Source organism: Daucus carota, chromosome 9 (genome assembly GCF_001625215.2).
Source record: "Daucus carota subsp. sativus chromosome 9, DH1 v3.0, whole genome shotgun sequence".
In the NCBI taxonomy this organism is placed as follows: Eukaryota; Viridiplantae; Streptophyta; class Magnoliopsida; order Apiales; family Apiaceae; genus Daucus; species Daucus carota.
This window is the reverse complement of record NC_030389.2, coordinates 28,478,145-28,494,825: the sequence shown is the minus strand read 5'-3', so window position 1 is coordinate 28,494,825 and position 16,681 is coordinate 28,478,145. Positions and strand designations below refer to the sequence as shown.

General features: G+C 35.2%; 2 protein-coding genes and 1 long non-coding RNA gene across 3 annotated transcripts; 2 read left to right on the top strand and 1 right to left on the bottom strand.

Moving 5' to 3' along the window:
* Window positions 1-377: 377 nt before the first annotated feature.
* Window positions 378-2,178, top strand: LOC135149309 (uncharacterized). Its single transcript, XM_064084730.1, has 4 exons — window positions 378-611; window positions 694-786; window positions 925-1,038; window positions 1,517-2,178. The coding sequence occupies exons 1-4, from the start codon at window positions 576-578 to the stop codon at window positions 1,910-1,912; spliced, it is 639 nt and encodes a 212-aa protein (XP_063940800.1). The 5' UTR covers window positions 378-575; the 3' UTR covers window positions 1,913-2,178.
* A 2,261-nt stretch (window positions 2,179-4,439) lies between these two features.
* LOC108204119 (AT-hook motif nuclear-localized protein 23-like) lies at window positions 4,440-4,937 on the bottom strand. Its single transcript, XM_017373420.2, has one exon. It carries the CDS (start codon window positions 4,935-4,937, stop codon window positions 4,440-4,442), a length of 498 nt encoding a protein of 165 aa, XP_017228909.2.
* Window positions 4,938-6,622: 1,685 nt separating this feature from the next.
* On the top strand, window positions 6,623-9,449 carry LOC108204120 (uncharacterized). The gene is made up of 7 exons (XR_010287707.1): window positions 6,623-6,791; window positions 6,920-6,973; window positions 7,078-7,357; window positions 7,437-7,507; window positions 7,690-8,393; window positions 8,645-8,788; window positions 8,887-9,449. It is a non-coding gene; the product is annotated as an uncharacterized LOC108204120 (long non-coding RNA).
* The last annotated feature ends 7,232 nt before the right edge of the window (window positions 9,450-16,681 follow it).

Here is a 16,681-nt window from a genome sequence, read left to right as displayed (position 1 = left end):
AATCTGGGAATCGTGAGATGTGCGTAAGTAGATTTAATAATCTTCATAAAATAATATGTACTTAATCTATTTAATCTTAATTTCAGACTATATCTAAGTAGAAATTAGGAACATGTATTACTAACTAATTATTCTTTTAATTAATAAAGTCAATAATTGGATAAAATGCTAATATTATAAGTTAATAACCTGTAGTGATGGATGCTGAGGAAACTTGGACCCATCTCCCCAAATATAGTGAACAGTACATTACGGGTGTAAAGGCATTTTTGCTAAATGCCTTCCCCAAATTTGCTGTTGGTGATGAGATGACCTGCCCTTGCAAAAAGTGCAAGAACATCAAGTGGCAGAGTCACGATCTTATCTATGATCATCTCATCTGCAATGGTCCTTGTCCATTATTTTCAGCAAAGGTATACTATACCTGATGAATGTGAAACTTGGGTGCTGGATACCATTCATGCATCTTGGAGATGCCGAAAAAGTAGAATTAAGGAGGCACATTACAAAGCATATCCAACTGATGAAGAAAGGCTTGAACATAGGCCCGATGATATTCCACTGGAGATTTCAAAATGCTCCTCGCATATTGGAATGACGAGAGTATTCAGGTGGCATTATGAAATTAAACTACAAGTTTATTTTGGTTACAAATTCGACTTGCATTAATTTATTTATGTCCTGTTTTTATAGTATAAAGCAAGAAAAAATGCAAGAAGTCGTAGCAAATATGCGGAGACGCACACTGCAGGTCCAAGGAGTTTGGCACAAATTCGAAATGAAATGGTATGTCATATTAAAGATTAGTCGCAGGTTACATTCAATTTATATGCAATGCCCTGTCAAGCATAGATATATATTTTAAAATTATAAGTCAGTTAAACATAAAAAATTGTGTACTCATGTTTGCTTAAATCTTACTAGATAAAGGAGGCTGATGGTACTGCACCATCGGATGCAGAAGTTTTTGTCAAAACTCGCAAGCGAAATCCTGGCCGCGAGTACAAGACTGATACCAAAAAAATCTCAGAGAAAGTTGTGAGTATTTTATTTTCAGAGTCTTGTACATTTGTGCATTTGTCAATTTAATTATCTTTTCATTTCAAGTATATTGTCCATGTGTATCTTTTTTAGTTTAAAAAGTCACTGTTTCAATATTAGCCAAACGACCCCCATGATCCATCTTAACTAGTAAGTACTTGTAGTTTTGCTATATGAAAGCGAAAATCATAATATACATGTTACTCCTCCATTTTTCAGTCCTCATCTAATTGAAAATGTACGAAAATCAGATTGCATTAAGAGTCTGAACATTATGTTAAAAATAAATAGGCCTAATCTTGCTCATTATCTTCTACATTATTTGTACAGTTTCTTGCTATAAATATTTATCTTTTTTACTTTAAGTCACTTTGTTTTAATTTAAGCCAAACGACCCATCAACTTGTTTAATATGATGGCAGTTTCATGTGTATTCATTTCAAGTATATTTTCCATGTGCATTTCTGTTTTGTAGGACGATATCGAAAAACAAATCAAAATATCAGGAGATGGCACTGATGAGCTACTACTTTCTGGTGGCAAGAAGCATGGGAAGACTTGGCTTTACGGGAGGTGTCCAAATGCAGCCAAAGTCCCTCGCAGTACAAGTTCAAGGAATAGTTACGTGGAAGACCTGGCATGTAAGATCAAGGAAAGTTTGGCCGATGATGTCAAGGAATCAGTGAGCAAGCAAGTCCAAGAAGAAGTGGATGCTCAAGTAAACAAGAAGGTCCAACAAAACTTGACCTTGGCGCTTAAAAAAATTGCGGAGGCAAACCCAGGCATCAAAATTAATATGGAGGATTTTTGTCCACCAGCTTCGAGTGATGATGAAAATGGTACGCCTATAACTGGCGGTGGTAGCTGCTAGGTTCTCCATGTTGTCTCCATCTCCAGTAGTAATAGTATTAACCTATTTCCTGCTTTTGGGTATATTTTGGTCATCAACTAGTTGGTAAATTAAGGATTTGGTCATTTCTTTTGTTTTAGTTTGCTGAATTGTGAATTGTGCATTTGGTTGGAGTTGGTGAATTGTGGATTTGGTTGGAGTTGGTAGCTGCTTGGATTTGGTTGAACTTGTGTAGCTATTTTGGTTTGTAGATGTTGAATTGGTTGGATTTATTATGAATTTTAATATTTTAAGCAGTATATTTTCAATTTGTTTCATGAAAAAATGTTGCCATTGATTCATAAAATGTCGCAGCTTGTGGTAATAAAATGTTATAAAGTTCTCTTTAATGTTGCACTAGCTCATATCTATGTTGCAGTTGTATAAGAAAATGTTGCAGTTGCATAACTACTATGTTGCAGTTGAATAACAGGTGTCCATATGGGGGACTGACACGTGTCTCCATATGGTAGAGACACGTGTCTCCATCACGTAGTGACACGTGTCGCCAGACGATAGAGACACGTGTCACCATCCGGTAGAGACACGTGTCAGCCACTGGACTGACACGTGGCACTGTGGACCCAGAAGTGGGGCCCACATGTGGGACCCACAAATGGGTCCCGGTTTTTTTTAAAATAAGGAGGTCTAACGTAACATAAAATATTTGTTGCTATAAGGTAGTCAGATGTTGCAATAGCGGTCTATTGTGACAGAAAATCCCGTGTTGCAGTAGGTAACCATTATGTTGCAATAGAAGCCTAGGGCAACATCGAAAAAAGCAATTTAAATTTTATGTTGCAATAGCCCATTTTCGGGCTATGGCAACATATTTGGGGGTTATTGCATCATTTTTTTGATGTTGTTGAAGGCCATATATGGCGTAGTGTTACATAATACAATTCATGCATATTAAATATGGCAACTATTACCGATCATAAAAGAGTGATGACTTTTGATGGCTTTTTGTATTTAACAAGGTACCTCGCTGAAGCAAAAAATAAATGTAAAACATTAAAAGAAAAGACATAACCATAACTATCAGCTCCACCACGTACACTGACAATTTCTGCAGTCACAAATTATATAGAAAAATGGCTTGCTTAAGCATTACTTACATTTTCATGCTTCTCAAAAGTGTATATACATGCTCAAGAGTACTATCAAAGAACTTACTGGCTGAGGGATGATAAAAATTCTGAAATAATATTCTATAATTTTGCAAAAAATGGAGCAGCAATGATTGCAACACTGTCGGCATTGGGAGTCACCACGACAGTTATCATTCCAAAAAGATTGGAGTATATCAGTGTGAAGAACGTGAAGAATACATACTAAAAGAATTTCACTATTGTCCACTCAAATCGGTGCATTACATAAACGATAATACTATACACTCCATCTTGTGCAAGAACATATGCTATTTCTCTCAATACCTTTCTCGAGAAAAGAACATGGAGTTACTTAACATCTATATATGTCCAAATGAGAGAATTGAATTTTTCTGGGAAGGTCAGAGCCAGCTGTGTTACCTGTGCAAAGGCATATTGCAAGGCGAGTACATTCCTACGACTCTTAATTTTTATATAAAAGACTGTGCATTTAACATCCATAACTAGTTGCACTGACGTAACCATTTTCATGGTAAGATGCAAAGACTGATTATAAGATACTTTCGGAACAGGCTAATTTCTCATGTCTTCATCATTGCTCTAGTCCCTAATTTCCCCTCCTCTCCTCTAATTTCATAGCAGGGACAACAAAAAAATATACGTGTGTGTATATATAAGAATCAACAAACTAATGAGTTAAAGTTTGTTTGGTATTGTAATTTGCACAATTTTTTATAATGCCAAGTCATTTTATGAAAAGCCACCCCGGATATATCTTAGACCTTGTTTGGGAATTAGCGGTTAGCTGTTAGCGGATTGAATTAGATGTTTTGACTAGCTGATTGAATTAGATGTTTTGACTAGCGGATTGGATTAGCTGTTTCTTGTAAAAATGTTTGGTAAATAGCTGATTGATTAGCTTTTTCTGACACAAACCAAAACCTCTAATCCAAAAAGCTCCTCAAAGTAGCTTTTTGAAAATTAGCTTTTTGGACCCAAACCTCTATTTCAATCCGCTAACTACCAAACACTAAAATTAGCGGATTCTAGTGGTCAAACCTCTAAACCACCTCAAACCTCTAATTTTTGCCCAAACCTCAAACTTCCGAACAGGGCCTTCCTTATTCTCTTATTTTATTTCATTGATATATATATATATATATATATGTAACTTATAATTAATTTCCAAATGTATTTTCAGTGTGTATACGAAATGAAATAATTAACTAATACATTGCAACAATAAAGTCATGCCTACAAGGAAAAGTGTATGTCAGGAAAAACATAAGGAATAAATATTTGAAAATGATTTATTTGAACTGGATAGTTTATCAGAGTACATGGCTAGCCGATCTCTTGCAGTGCAGAACAACACTAGAGATAATAGAATGAAAACATCAGACTTCTGGAGAAACGGCAAGAACAAGCTTAACAGTACTTGCTGCTTTCATCTGAGAGTTAATCCGTCCTCCCATAACATTACCTGCAGCATCTACAAATTGCACATGGAAAGAACTAATAATGTCTCCAGAAGCAGCATTCAAATAACTATAAGTCCCAGATAACGAAATTATCTGGAAGCTTGTAGAAACACATGGGGGACGGATTGTACCTGGTGGACACGCAATATCAACATCAGAAATGAGACCGTGGCCAGTAAGCACAGTTACACAAAGCTCGAATTGCTGTGCAAATTGCACCACACAACTTATGACATCAAATCCATTAGGGATTTCAAGAAAAACTGTTTCCATTACAGAATGATTGCTGATGGCATTCATTGGCACACCGTTGGTGGTTAAAGACCCATCAGAATTGAACGAATAATGAGGAGCTCCTCCATGGCTCCCTGGAGCTGCAGATGAGGATCCACCCAAGCATTTTGAATTACTCATCCCTGTGAAAATGTTATTGCTCTGAACTAAACAATGAAAGAGATAATATATATAGCGTGTTGCACTATATGATATAATGCGGGTTGAGCATATATGAGTTGTAATTTGTGATTTTTATTATTTGTATAAGTTTAAAAAGATAATAAGGTATATGAGATTTCTCCGTTATTGAATAAAACAGCTGTACTCATGGAATTTACAGCTAGGGACAATACTTTTTGCATATTCTTTCATACATATAATCTTTCCTCTGATTGATACAAGAGATATATATGCTGAATTCATAATTAAATTTATGAATTTTTATAGATTATTAAGGATTTTGATTCTATGCAGAATCTGGGGTGTTGACTTTAAGTATAATTCAAGTATATATAGTCTATCAAAATCTGGTTAAAAGGAAAAACTACAATGGAGATGTATCAACCCCAAATTCTCAAGTACTTATAATTAATATCTAATAATTTTATTTTTTGTTTTTTTTTGCCGAGTAATAACTTTATTTTTTAATTGCACAAAAATTACTATTCATAAATAGAGGCGAGTAACAATTAAATTAACATTATTACTCTTTGATTAAAATTAGAATAACGTAAGAAATATTTAATAACTTATTTAGTTATTTATATAAGTACCGTGATGAGGAAATATATAATAACTGTGCGTGATTTTTTTTTAGTTATTATATATTTATGAGGTTACTAGATACTCAATAACAAGTATATTGCGTTTAGCTAATTGGATTATTTATAAATTAATAACGGTGGCAACAAATCTAAATATTTAGATAGTCGCACACAGATATTATTTGCTTTATTTACTCGATAAAGCAACTACATATTGTCATTAAAATTATTTGCTACAGCTATTAAATAGTAAGAATAAATAATGAAAATTGCGTATTTTTATCAATATATATTACACACGGAAAAGAAAGAATTGTGTTCGATAATCATATAATTAGAAAATAATTTTTATTTTTCTAAAAGGATTTAACCTAATATACAAGTTTGCAATCAAGGACAAATGTTAGGACATAAATCAAACTATCTGTTAATTTTTAAAAATTTGTATTATAAAAAGGCTAGTAAATAGTGATCAACCCACATTTCAAAGGTTAGAGAGAGAAATTGAGGAAGAAAATTGAGAGAGAGAGAGAGAGGAAAGTAGGAATTTGAGGAGAAGGAGGACATTCAAGGAGGAGGAGATATTGAGAAATCACAAGCCTAGTTAAGGGAAGATATTTTATCTTACCTATTCAATTTATATATAGTGAATATAATTGATACTTATTTATGTTCAAAGGACCCATTTCTTACTATGGTGAGTGTTTCTAATAAATAAATAACCACATGTGCAAGTATACCCCCAATTTAATTGCACCCGTTCAAATTAAAGTTTTCCCTAATTTGCACAAAATTAGGTTTAGGGTACAAATTCTGTTTTTTTTTGTGATTTATGCTTGATTATGTAAACGATGGTTGATTTGAGTTGCTTGAAGGGTTATGGTGTTCCAACGGCCTCTCTTGGTGCAATGGCATTTTGGAAGTGACTGCCAGTACAACTGATTTTGGCCTTATATAGTGTCTCGATTTGAGTGTACAGGATTGTTAATTGCCAGAAATGACTAACTTTAGTCTCATCTCTTTATATTATAGTGTCTGTTGCGTGTTTACTACAGTGACACATTACCTAATTCTTTCACCTCAAAGTTCCACCTTATTACAAAAATGCCACTGCTTCGTTTACGCTGGGTCGCGTGTCCACAAGCTGATACTCCTCTCCTCTTACCAAACTTCCGCGAGAAGCTTTGATTTCAAATATCTATTTTCAATTTTTCAAAGCTACTTCCAGGTACACTTTCTATTTCTCTTCCCATTACTCTATCTTTGGCCGTCCGTAGATAATGTTTGCTGTTAATTCAGGCTGCTTTGTTCTCTTTTGTAAACTTTTTATGACTGTGTATTCATTTTGGTTTACAGGGAGACGATCAATACAATCCTGGTGTTTCTTCTCCTCTTTTTAGGCTTTATTTCGTGAGATTTTGTATACTGATCATGAAAATCGTAACCTACATTCTTAGGCTATATCCACTTCTATTTTTAACACATGATTAATGGTTTATTAAATTCTGGCATAGGTTGCTGGCAGATAAAGTGCTCGATGATTTGTCTCAGAGAAAAAGTTTGATAATTTTATCATTCTGTATGTATCATTTTATGTTTGTTACTACATGATTTAGTTTATCATCCATTTTGTTTGATTCATTGATTGGCTATCTTCAATTGTTCCATTTATATAATAATCGATGTGATGGACTTTTACTTTTATGTTTGTTACTACAGGGTACTTTTGTTTCTGATTACGTTGTCTCTTTTCGGATTTCAGGTAATGACGATTCTTGGCTTCTATGATTCAGGGTATGAAAATATTACTTTGGCAGATATCCATTTAAAACTTATATTGTTTTATCATTCAAATTTTATTTATTTAATGCAGTTGAATTTTGTCCGGAAACTGTTTGATGAGTTGTCCAAAAGAACAAGATCGATGAATATATCACTATTCAGGTAACTTTTGTATTTGAATATGTGGGTATTGATTAGCAAGTTGATTATATTGTATATGCTTATATATATTTATGTCTCGGGGATCTTATTTTAGTCTGTTTTTACTGAAAATCTGCAGACCTTTGATAAGATGACACTTCTTTGTATTTGGAACAAATTAATGCTACACCTGGTGTTTACAGACAATAAGGTGCTTGGGAAACATGGCAAACCGGCCATTCTGGAGAACTGGACTAATCCTGAACAAGTTTCTTATATGCCCTGTAAAAGTTTATTCATTTTGCAAGGTACAGTACTTCGTATGATTATCAGTAGAAATTTACATGGTGGTATGCACTACGTAGTTCATTTTGTTTTCATAACTTTTGATTTGGTTGGTTTGTGTTTGCCTGAGAAAGAAACTAACTTTTATTACTAAAAACTGAAACCTTGCTGTGTTGAAACCTCAACACCAATACGAGAAACCATAGAATGAAGATTTTCTGACCGGCAATTATATCCCTCATATATGTATACTTGAGTAAAGATCGCATGGGAGTTTTTAGTTTATTGCTGAAACAATTTCTTTGCAAGAGTTGTATATCTGTGTTGATATTGATTAAATGTTTTGTATATCTGTGTTGATCTTAGTAGGATATAGAGTGATTAGATAGTTTATCGCGTTGGCTTGATTAGGTGTATTTCAGTTAGTTGGTATTTATATTATCAATTTGGGAAGACATGGGAGAAGCTTCAGATGGCAGCCAGAGTCATTGTTATTGCTCGGTACACGGGTGTCAATGCTATTGCTGGACTTCACACTCCTGATACTTTTACTAATCAGTTGCAGACATCGTTTAGTGAGCCCCGTCTCCTCATTTTGACCGATCCAAGAATTGATCACCACGTTAGTTAGCATTTAATTGCTGAGCTTGCTCTTTATTTTGTTTAAGAATTTGTTTTGGCTTTTTATATATGTACAATTTTTTTATTGATTTTACTTGATTGCTCTTTTAAATATATTTGCCTATTTTCTTTCCCAATGATGGTAAACTGTCTGCAGCCCATCAAAGAAGCGGCGCTTAAATATATTTGCCTATTTTGTTTAGGGATTTTGTGTTGCCTTTTGTGACATTGATTCACTTATGCGATATGTAGACATTGGTATCTGCAAATAACAAAGGGAAACAAAACATTGATTGTCTCTTCTGGATTTTAGCAATAATGGTCTTACAGATGCGTGGTGTCATCGGTTGTCTCTTCTGGATTTTAGCAAGGATGGTTTTATCGAGAGCATAGATTGTATGTAGTTTGTAAAAGATCCTTGGATCTTAGCCATTTTTTTGTGAAGGTTGTTGCAAGTGAAAACTCACCCAAACCATCTATCTTGCATCTTGCAGGTTGAATTTTTTTTTTCTACAGAAAACTTGAAGAGGCAAATGAAGAAGAAGAGGAAGCGACATTAGCTGATTATGCAGAATACTCCATTACTGCTCTATTCAAGTGTGAGGCGTCACTCGGCGACAGCGATCAGTCTTTGATAAAAAAATGAATTTTACATATTCAAAGATATTATGTGTTAGATATAATTGATGATTACTAATGTTCTTAAAGTTTGTTTTAGAACAGGAGTGATCAGAGTTTAAGCTGGAAGCTGATCAGAGTTTAATAAAGTCTGACCAGAGTTTGATAAAGTCTGATCAGAGTTTACATAGTCAAGACTCGTCAGAGTTTACACGTGGAAAGAGCTCAGAAGCGGATATACTTCAAGGAAGGATAGAAGCAGAGGAGTGATTTGCTGACTATGGAAACTAAACAGAAAACAGTAGCAATCTTTGATTGATAGAATACATAGCTGATTTATAGGATATCAAATCAGAGATTGATTTTGTAACTGTGTCTATATAAACACAGATTAGGGTTACTCTATATGAGTTGAGTTATCGAGTATATTTTACAGAACCCTAGCAGCTCTCAGTGATAATATATAAATCACTGAGAGAGTTTTTGTAACCATTCAAGCTTTGTGAATAAGAGTTTACTGCTTTCAATCTCTTATATTGTCATACTGTGTTATTGATTGTGTTCACTATATCAACTTATATAGTGAGTTTATAGGACCTAACAAGTGGTATCAGAGTCAGCTCTGTTAAGATAACTACAGTGAGATCTTAATCACAATCATGTCTGAAAAATCACAAGCTTCGTCTTTTAGAGTTCCAGTCCTTAAGGCATCTGAATATCCAGTCTGGAAAGAGAGAATGATTATATTTCTAGACTCTGTCGATCAAGAATACCTTGACAGGATCTATGATGGACCACATATGCCCACCAAGCTCTCTGTTGGGATTGCAGATGAACCTCAGAAGATGGTTCCAAAAGACAAGAAAGATTATATCCCTGAGGACATCTTGTCAATTGGCAAAGACTCAAAGGTGAAACACCTTCTGCACAGTGCCCTTGATAATGCAATGTCTAATAGGGTGATTGGGTGCAAAACTGCTAAACAAATCTGGGATGCTCTGGAAACCAGATGTCAAGGAACTCAAGCCATCAAGAAGAACAGAAAAACCATCCTTACACAGGAGTATGAGCACTTTGACTCAAAATCTGGTGAGTCCTTGACAGATCTGTATGACAGATTTGTCAAACTGTTGAATGACTTATCTCTGGTGAACAAGGAATATGATCTTGAAGACTCAAACCTCAAATTCCTTCTGGCTCTTCTTGAAAAATGGGATTTGAAAGTCACTACAATAAGAGACAATCTTGATCTTGGAGAAATGTCTCTTGATGATGTTTTTGGAAGACTGAAGACTCATGAACTTGAGATGGAGCAGAGGAGCAAACGTCATGGAGGCAAATCAAAGTCTGTTGCTCTAAAAGTTCAAGAGGAAGCTGCTAAGAGCAAAGGAAAAGCTCATGTCACAAAGTCTGACATTGAGTCATCAAACTCGATCTGATGACTCAAACTCTGATGTTCCCTCAGACTCTGAAGAAAGTGATGATGAGATGATGCAGTTAGCAGCATTGATGGTGAAAAGCTTCAAGAAGTTGGCTTACAAAAAGTTCAACATGAGGCAAAAGTTTCTTAAGGAAAGACAGAAACTCTGACAGAGTTTATGATAAGAAGAACTTCAGGAAGAATGAGGGCAAGGAAGGAAAAGCGTGAAAAGCTGACAAGTATACCTGTTTCAACTGTGGTGAAAAGGGTCACTTTGCATCTGAATGCAAGAAAACCAAGAAAGAAAAGGAAAAAGCCTTTATCACCAAGAAAGGAAACTGGACAGATACATCTGATTCAGAGGAAGAAGTCAATTATGCTCTGATGGCAAACACTGACAACAACTCTGAATCTACTGCTAAGGTACCTCATTCTACTCTTGCCTTTGATACTGAAGATATAACTGAGTTAAGATTGTTCCTTAAAACTTTGCATATCAGCTTTAGAGATCAGACTTTAGAGAATGAAAGATTAAAATCTGAAACTCTAAGTGTAAAGAAAAGGAATGATTATCTAGAAAAAGAATTAGTTCAGATGTTAGAAGTTCAGAAAGAGAGAGATGATGCTGTCATTGTCAAAGATGAACTATTAAAGAGGTATGCATCTCTTCAATCAGAACTTGCTAAGGAAAGGGATATTATTAAGACATGGACTAATTCAGGAAAAACTACTCAGGATATCTTAGGTAGTGGAAACTGGAAGAAGGGACTAGGTTACACTGATAACTCAGAAGCTGAGTCATCAAAAACAGAGTTTGTTAAAACTTTAAAACCTAAGGTTAAACCTATTAAATTTGTTGCTGAATCCTCTAAGTCTAAACAGAGTAGACCAGAATCAGAGATTAACAACAATTTAAAATCTGATAAGCCCAAACAGGTCAACATAGGACTGATGACTCAGAAACAGCTTAAGCATAAGCTTAAAGAGGTAAAGTATGATAACAAGGACAAGGAGCCTAGGAAAAATAGAAATGGCAAGATTGGAATAGACAAGAATAATAACTACATGCCTATTCCAAATGCACCTAGGAAGACATGCCATAACTGTGGAAATACTAATCATCTTGCTAATTTTTGCAGGAAGAACAAGGACATTAACTCCTTACCTACAAAGTCTGGAGTTAGAAAAAGTAGTATTAGATATAAACCACAAGATCCATGTTTTCATTGTGGTAGTTTATGGCATTCTATTTATACTTGCAAAGAATATCATAGTTTGTATTATGATTATTATCAATTGAAACCTTCTTTGAAAAAGGTTAATAAAAACTCTGCAAGTACAAAATCTGTTTCTAGTACAAACTCTGTTCCAAAGTCTGTTAGCTCAAACTCTGATAATGATAATTCCGCTGCAAAAGCTAACAAACTTAATAAGGCCAAGGGATCCAAGCAAGTCTGGGTCCTTAAAACTAACAATTAGTGGTCTTTGTGATTGCAGGGCAACAGGAAGAATATCCTAGTCTTGGACAGTGGATGTTCAGGACACATGACTGGAAACAAGGCCCTGCTGTCAGAGTTTGTGGAGAAAGCTGGCCCAAGTGTTTCTTATGGAGATGGCAACATAGGAAGGACTCTGGGATATGGCAACATCAATCTTGGAAATGTCATCATCTCAAATGTAGCTCTTGTTCAAGGGCTAAAACACAATTTACTCTCTGTCAGTCAGATCTGTGACAGAGGATATCATGTTGATTTCTATGAAGAACACAATGAGATATTAAGCAAGTCAACAGGCAAGGTGGCAGTGATTGCTCACAGACATGGAAACATTTATGAAATCAACTTGCCTACAAACTCTGAAGGAAAAGCAATTTGCTTATCTACAAGAATCTCTGCAGAAGAAAGTTGGAAGTGGCAAAAGAAGCTCTCACATCTCAATTTGAACTCCATAAATGAGCTTATAAAGAAAAAGCTTGTGAGAGGACTCCCTGAATCACTACTCACTTCAGATGGTCTATGTGATTCATGTCAAAAGGCCAAGCAGAGAAAGACATCCTTCAAGAGTAAGACTGAATTCTCAATAAAGAAGCAATATCATCTTCTACATGTTGATCTATTTGGACCAGTTAATGTACCATCCATTGCAAGGAAGAAATATGCCTTTTGTCATTGTTGATGAGTATACCAGATACACTTGGGTATATTTTCTTCACTCTAAAGATGAAACAGCTTTGCATCTGATGGATCATGTGAAGCAACTGGATCATGGATCTGAAGACAAAGTAAAGATCATTAGAAGTGATAATGGAACTGAGTTCAGAAATTCAACAATGGAAGAGTTCTGCAAAGAAAGAGGTGTAGTGCAACAATTTTCTGCACCTGGAACACCACAGCAAAATGGTGTAGTTGAAAGGAAAGACAGGACTCTAATAGAAGCTGCCAGAACTATGCTTGATGAAGCTAAATTACCTACTTATTTCTGGGCAGAAGCTGTTCAAACAGCTTGTTTCACTCAAAATGCAACACTGATTAATAAGCATGGCAAGACCCCATATGAGATGGTGAAGAAAAAGAAGCCAAATCTGAAGTACTTTCATGTATTTGGGTGCAAATGCTTTGTATTAAAGACTCATCCAGAACAGCTTACCAAGTTTGATTTAAAAGCTGATGAAGGCATTTTTGTAGGTTATCCTCTGACAACAAAGGCCTTCAGAGTCTATAATCTAAGAACCAAGGTGATCATGGAATCCATACATGTGTCATTTGATGACAAGAGAATTATGGGTTTAGCAGACATGGATGATCATGAAGAACTGCATTTTGAAAATGAAGAAATATTCTCTGATTCGACAAACTCTGATGAACAGTCAAACTCTGACTGTGAGCAAAATACAGCAAACTCTGGTGAAAATTTACAAGTTCATGATGATGAAGCAAATGTTGAGAGGGAGCATCAGAATGTTTCAGACTCTACCCAAGACTCAAACTCATCAGAGAATACTGATTCAAACTCTGATAGCACAAATTTAGGGGTAGCTACAGAGGAAGATCAACAGAATCAAGAGAGCATGGATCAAGGGGGAGGATCCAATAATGAAAATAGCCAACTTCCACATGCTAGGAAGTGGACAAAATCTCATACACCTGATTTGATAATTGGAAATCCAGAAGCAGGTGTGCAAACAAGGACGGCTACAGCAAATGAGTGTTTACATCATTGCTTTCTGTCACAAACAGAACCTAAAAAGGTGGAGGAAGCTCTTCAAGATGCTAACTGGATTCAAGCAATGCAAGAAGAGCTAAATGAGTTTGAGAGAAATAAAGTCTGGACCCTAGTACCAAGACCTAAAGATAGATCCATAGTTGGTACAAAATGGGTTTTCAGAAACAAAACTGATAGTGAAGGTGTCATTACAAGGAATAAAGCAAGACTTGTGGCAAAAGGGTATTCACAACAGGAAGGTATTGATTATGATGAGACATTTGCTCCAGTTGCAAGATTGGAGGCAATTAGAATCTTTCTGGCCTATGCTGCTCACAAGAAGTTCAAAGTATTCCAGATGGATGTCAAGAGTGCTTTTCTTAATGGGAAACTGGATGAAGAGGTATATGTTGAACAACCTCCTGGCTTTGTGTATCCAAAGCATCCAGACTATGTTTATAGATTGGACAAAGCACTTTATGGACTAAAGCAGGCTCCAAGGGCATGGTATGAAACTCTGGCTCAATTTCTTCTTGAAAGTGGATTTAATAGAGGTACCATAGATAAAACCCTGTTTTATTTGAATCATGGTAATGATCTGCTTTTAGTTCAAATCTATGTTGATGATATCATTTTTGGTTCCACTAATGCTAAACTCTGTCAAAGATTTGCCAAGCTCATGCAGTCTAGGTACCAAATGAGCATGATGGGGGAACTCAGTTATTTTCTGGGTTTACAAGTTAAACAGACTAAAGATAGGATCTTTATCAATCAAGCCAAGTATACCAGGAATCTCTTAAAGAAATTTGGTATGCAAGATAGTTCAGCTGCAACTACTCCTATGGCAACAGCAACCAAGCTAGACAAAGATACTGGTGCATCAGTGGATATCACAAACTATAGAGGAATGATTGGATCTTTGCTTTATCTGACTGCAAGTAGACCAGACATAATGTATGCCACATGTCTATGTGCAAGATTTCAGGCAGATCCAAGAGAGCCTCATCTGATTGCAGTAAAGAGGATATTTAGATATCTCAAGGGAACCACGTCATTGGGATTATGGTATCCTAGAGAATCAGATTTTAGTCTAATTGGATACTCTGATGCAGATTTTGCAGGTTGTAAAATTGATAGGAAAAGCACAAGTGGGAGTTGTCAATTTCTTGGTGGAAGACTTGTTTCTTGGTACAGCAAGAAGCAAAAGTCAATATCAACATCAACAGCGGAATCAGAGTATATAGCTGCAGGCAGCTGCTGTGCTCAAATTCTTTGGATGAAGAATCAATTATTGGACTATGGGTTATCCTTTTCTAAAATTCCTATTTATTGTGATAACCAAAGTGCTATTGCTATGACAGGAAACCCAGTTCAACATTCTCTGACAAAGCACATCAGTATAAGATATCATTTTATAAGGGAGCATGTGCTGGAAGGAACCATTGAACTTCACTTTGTTCCCACTGAACAGCAGCTAGCAGACATATTCACTAAACCACTAAGTGAAGCAACCTTTACTAGGCTGGTGAATGAGCTAGGAATGATATCAGGAACTGAGTAAACATAATGGTCAGATCTTTCAAGTTTAAATTGTCAAATTACCATATGTATTGCTCACAAATTTGCCATGATATACTCTGATTGTTAAATTCTGATGACATTCTCTGATGATATACTCTGTTTGTTATACTCTGATTGTTAAACTCTGACGACATTCTCTGATGTTTTTAAACTCTGAATCTTGCTAAATGATCTCATTTTATTTCTCTGAGACAAATAACCTGTGAAGATACTATGAAGCATGATCTGAATTAGTAATCATAAATCTCAGTTAAGTTCTTCAATCTTGATCTCAATTTTGTGCAACTGTATTACACAAGAAGCATGTTATTATCATTGAGACTCTTTTACTTCACATATCTTAATTATAAGTGAGACTGATTAATTTGAATTTTCTCTCATTAAATTAGACAGTGATTATAAACTCTGATGCTATACACACCCCTGAAAATAAGCATGGTACTCCTTTGAGATCCTAGATGTCTATATGACAGTAACTGGGAAGACCCAAACATTTGCTGGTATTAAGTAATTGCTAAGATTTTATAATCTATGGTGACCAGTCACAATCTCTGATTACTGGAGAAATACTGTTGCAAAATTATATTTAAAGGTCGTGATTCACTTACACTGAAAAGCGTCCTGTGTGGAAAAAAAAAAAAGAGGGTTAGTTTACTTTATATATTTCTTCATCAGAGTATGTCCTTTGTCTATGTCTTGAGAGTTTAAATAAATTATTTTTGTCTACCTTATAATTACGAAATTGTGAAATTCTATAATCTATGATTTAATATGTCCGCACATACATATTTCACAAGCACATTATTGAGCTATGGATTTTATGACAAAATCTGATTTTTTTTGATGAATTTTCTAAATATCATGTCTTATTCTGAGGTACTTAGAAATTTATTTTCTTTGTTTTAAATCTCAGAGTTTAAAATTCGAGGGATTTGATCTTGATTTTTAAAATCTTGTACATTTCAGGAGTTTAAATATTCAGAGAATGTGAAGAGAGTGTACCAAACGGCTGTATTGTTAGTGGGCTTACATGTAAAACATTTTAATAGGAGAACGTTGAATCAGCATTTATAACTGCACAAGTTTTACTGCGCTCATGATTACTATTTTCTTTTCTCCATGCCACTAACATTCATCTACCAGTTAAAATCTGACAGGTGCCCAGCTGAACAAAAGCCCAAGCGTGTACAGCTAAACAAAATCTGAAGAGTTTATCACATCAGATTTTACTGCTTATTATTCACTTATACACTTCATCTTTAAACACACTCTCTCAACAAACTCTTAAGCTTTTCTCTCTGAAATTCAAATCTTCTCTTACACACTTTCTCAAACTCCTTCCTTCCTTTACAAACTCTGTTCTAATGGCCACTTCAGCGTTTACCTATGCAGGTGTGGAATTTGTACCAAACAACCACGCAGCCATTCTTGACACCACTGATGTTCCAAGGGATTATCATGTAATCCAG

Excerpts from the sequence above, each read along its gene's own strand:
- LOC135149309 (XM_064084730.1), top strand. The coding sequence starts at position 576 with ATGCTCCTCGCATATTGGAATGACGAGAGTATTCAG. Across the intron at positions 612-693 it reads GGAATGACGAGAGTATTCAG|TATAAAGCAAGAAAAAATGC; the intron begins GTGGCATTATGA and ends CTGTTTTTATAG. Across the intron at positions 1,039-1,516 it reads AAAAAATCTCAGAGAAAGTT|GACGATATCGAAAAACAAAT; the intron begins GTGAGTATTTTA and ends TCTGTTTTGTAG.
- LOC108204119 (XM_017373420.2), bottom strand. The coding sequence starts at position 4,937 with ATGAGTAATTCAAAATGCTTGGGTGGATCCTCATCTGCAGCTCCAGGG.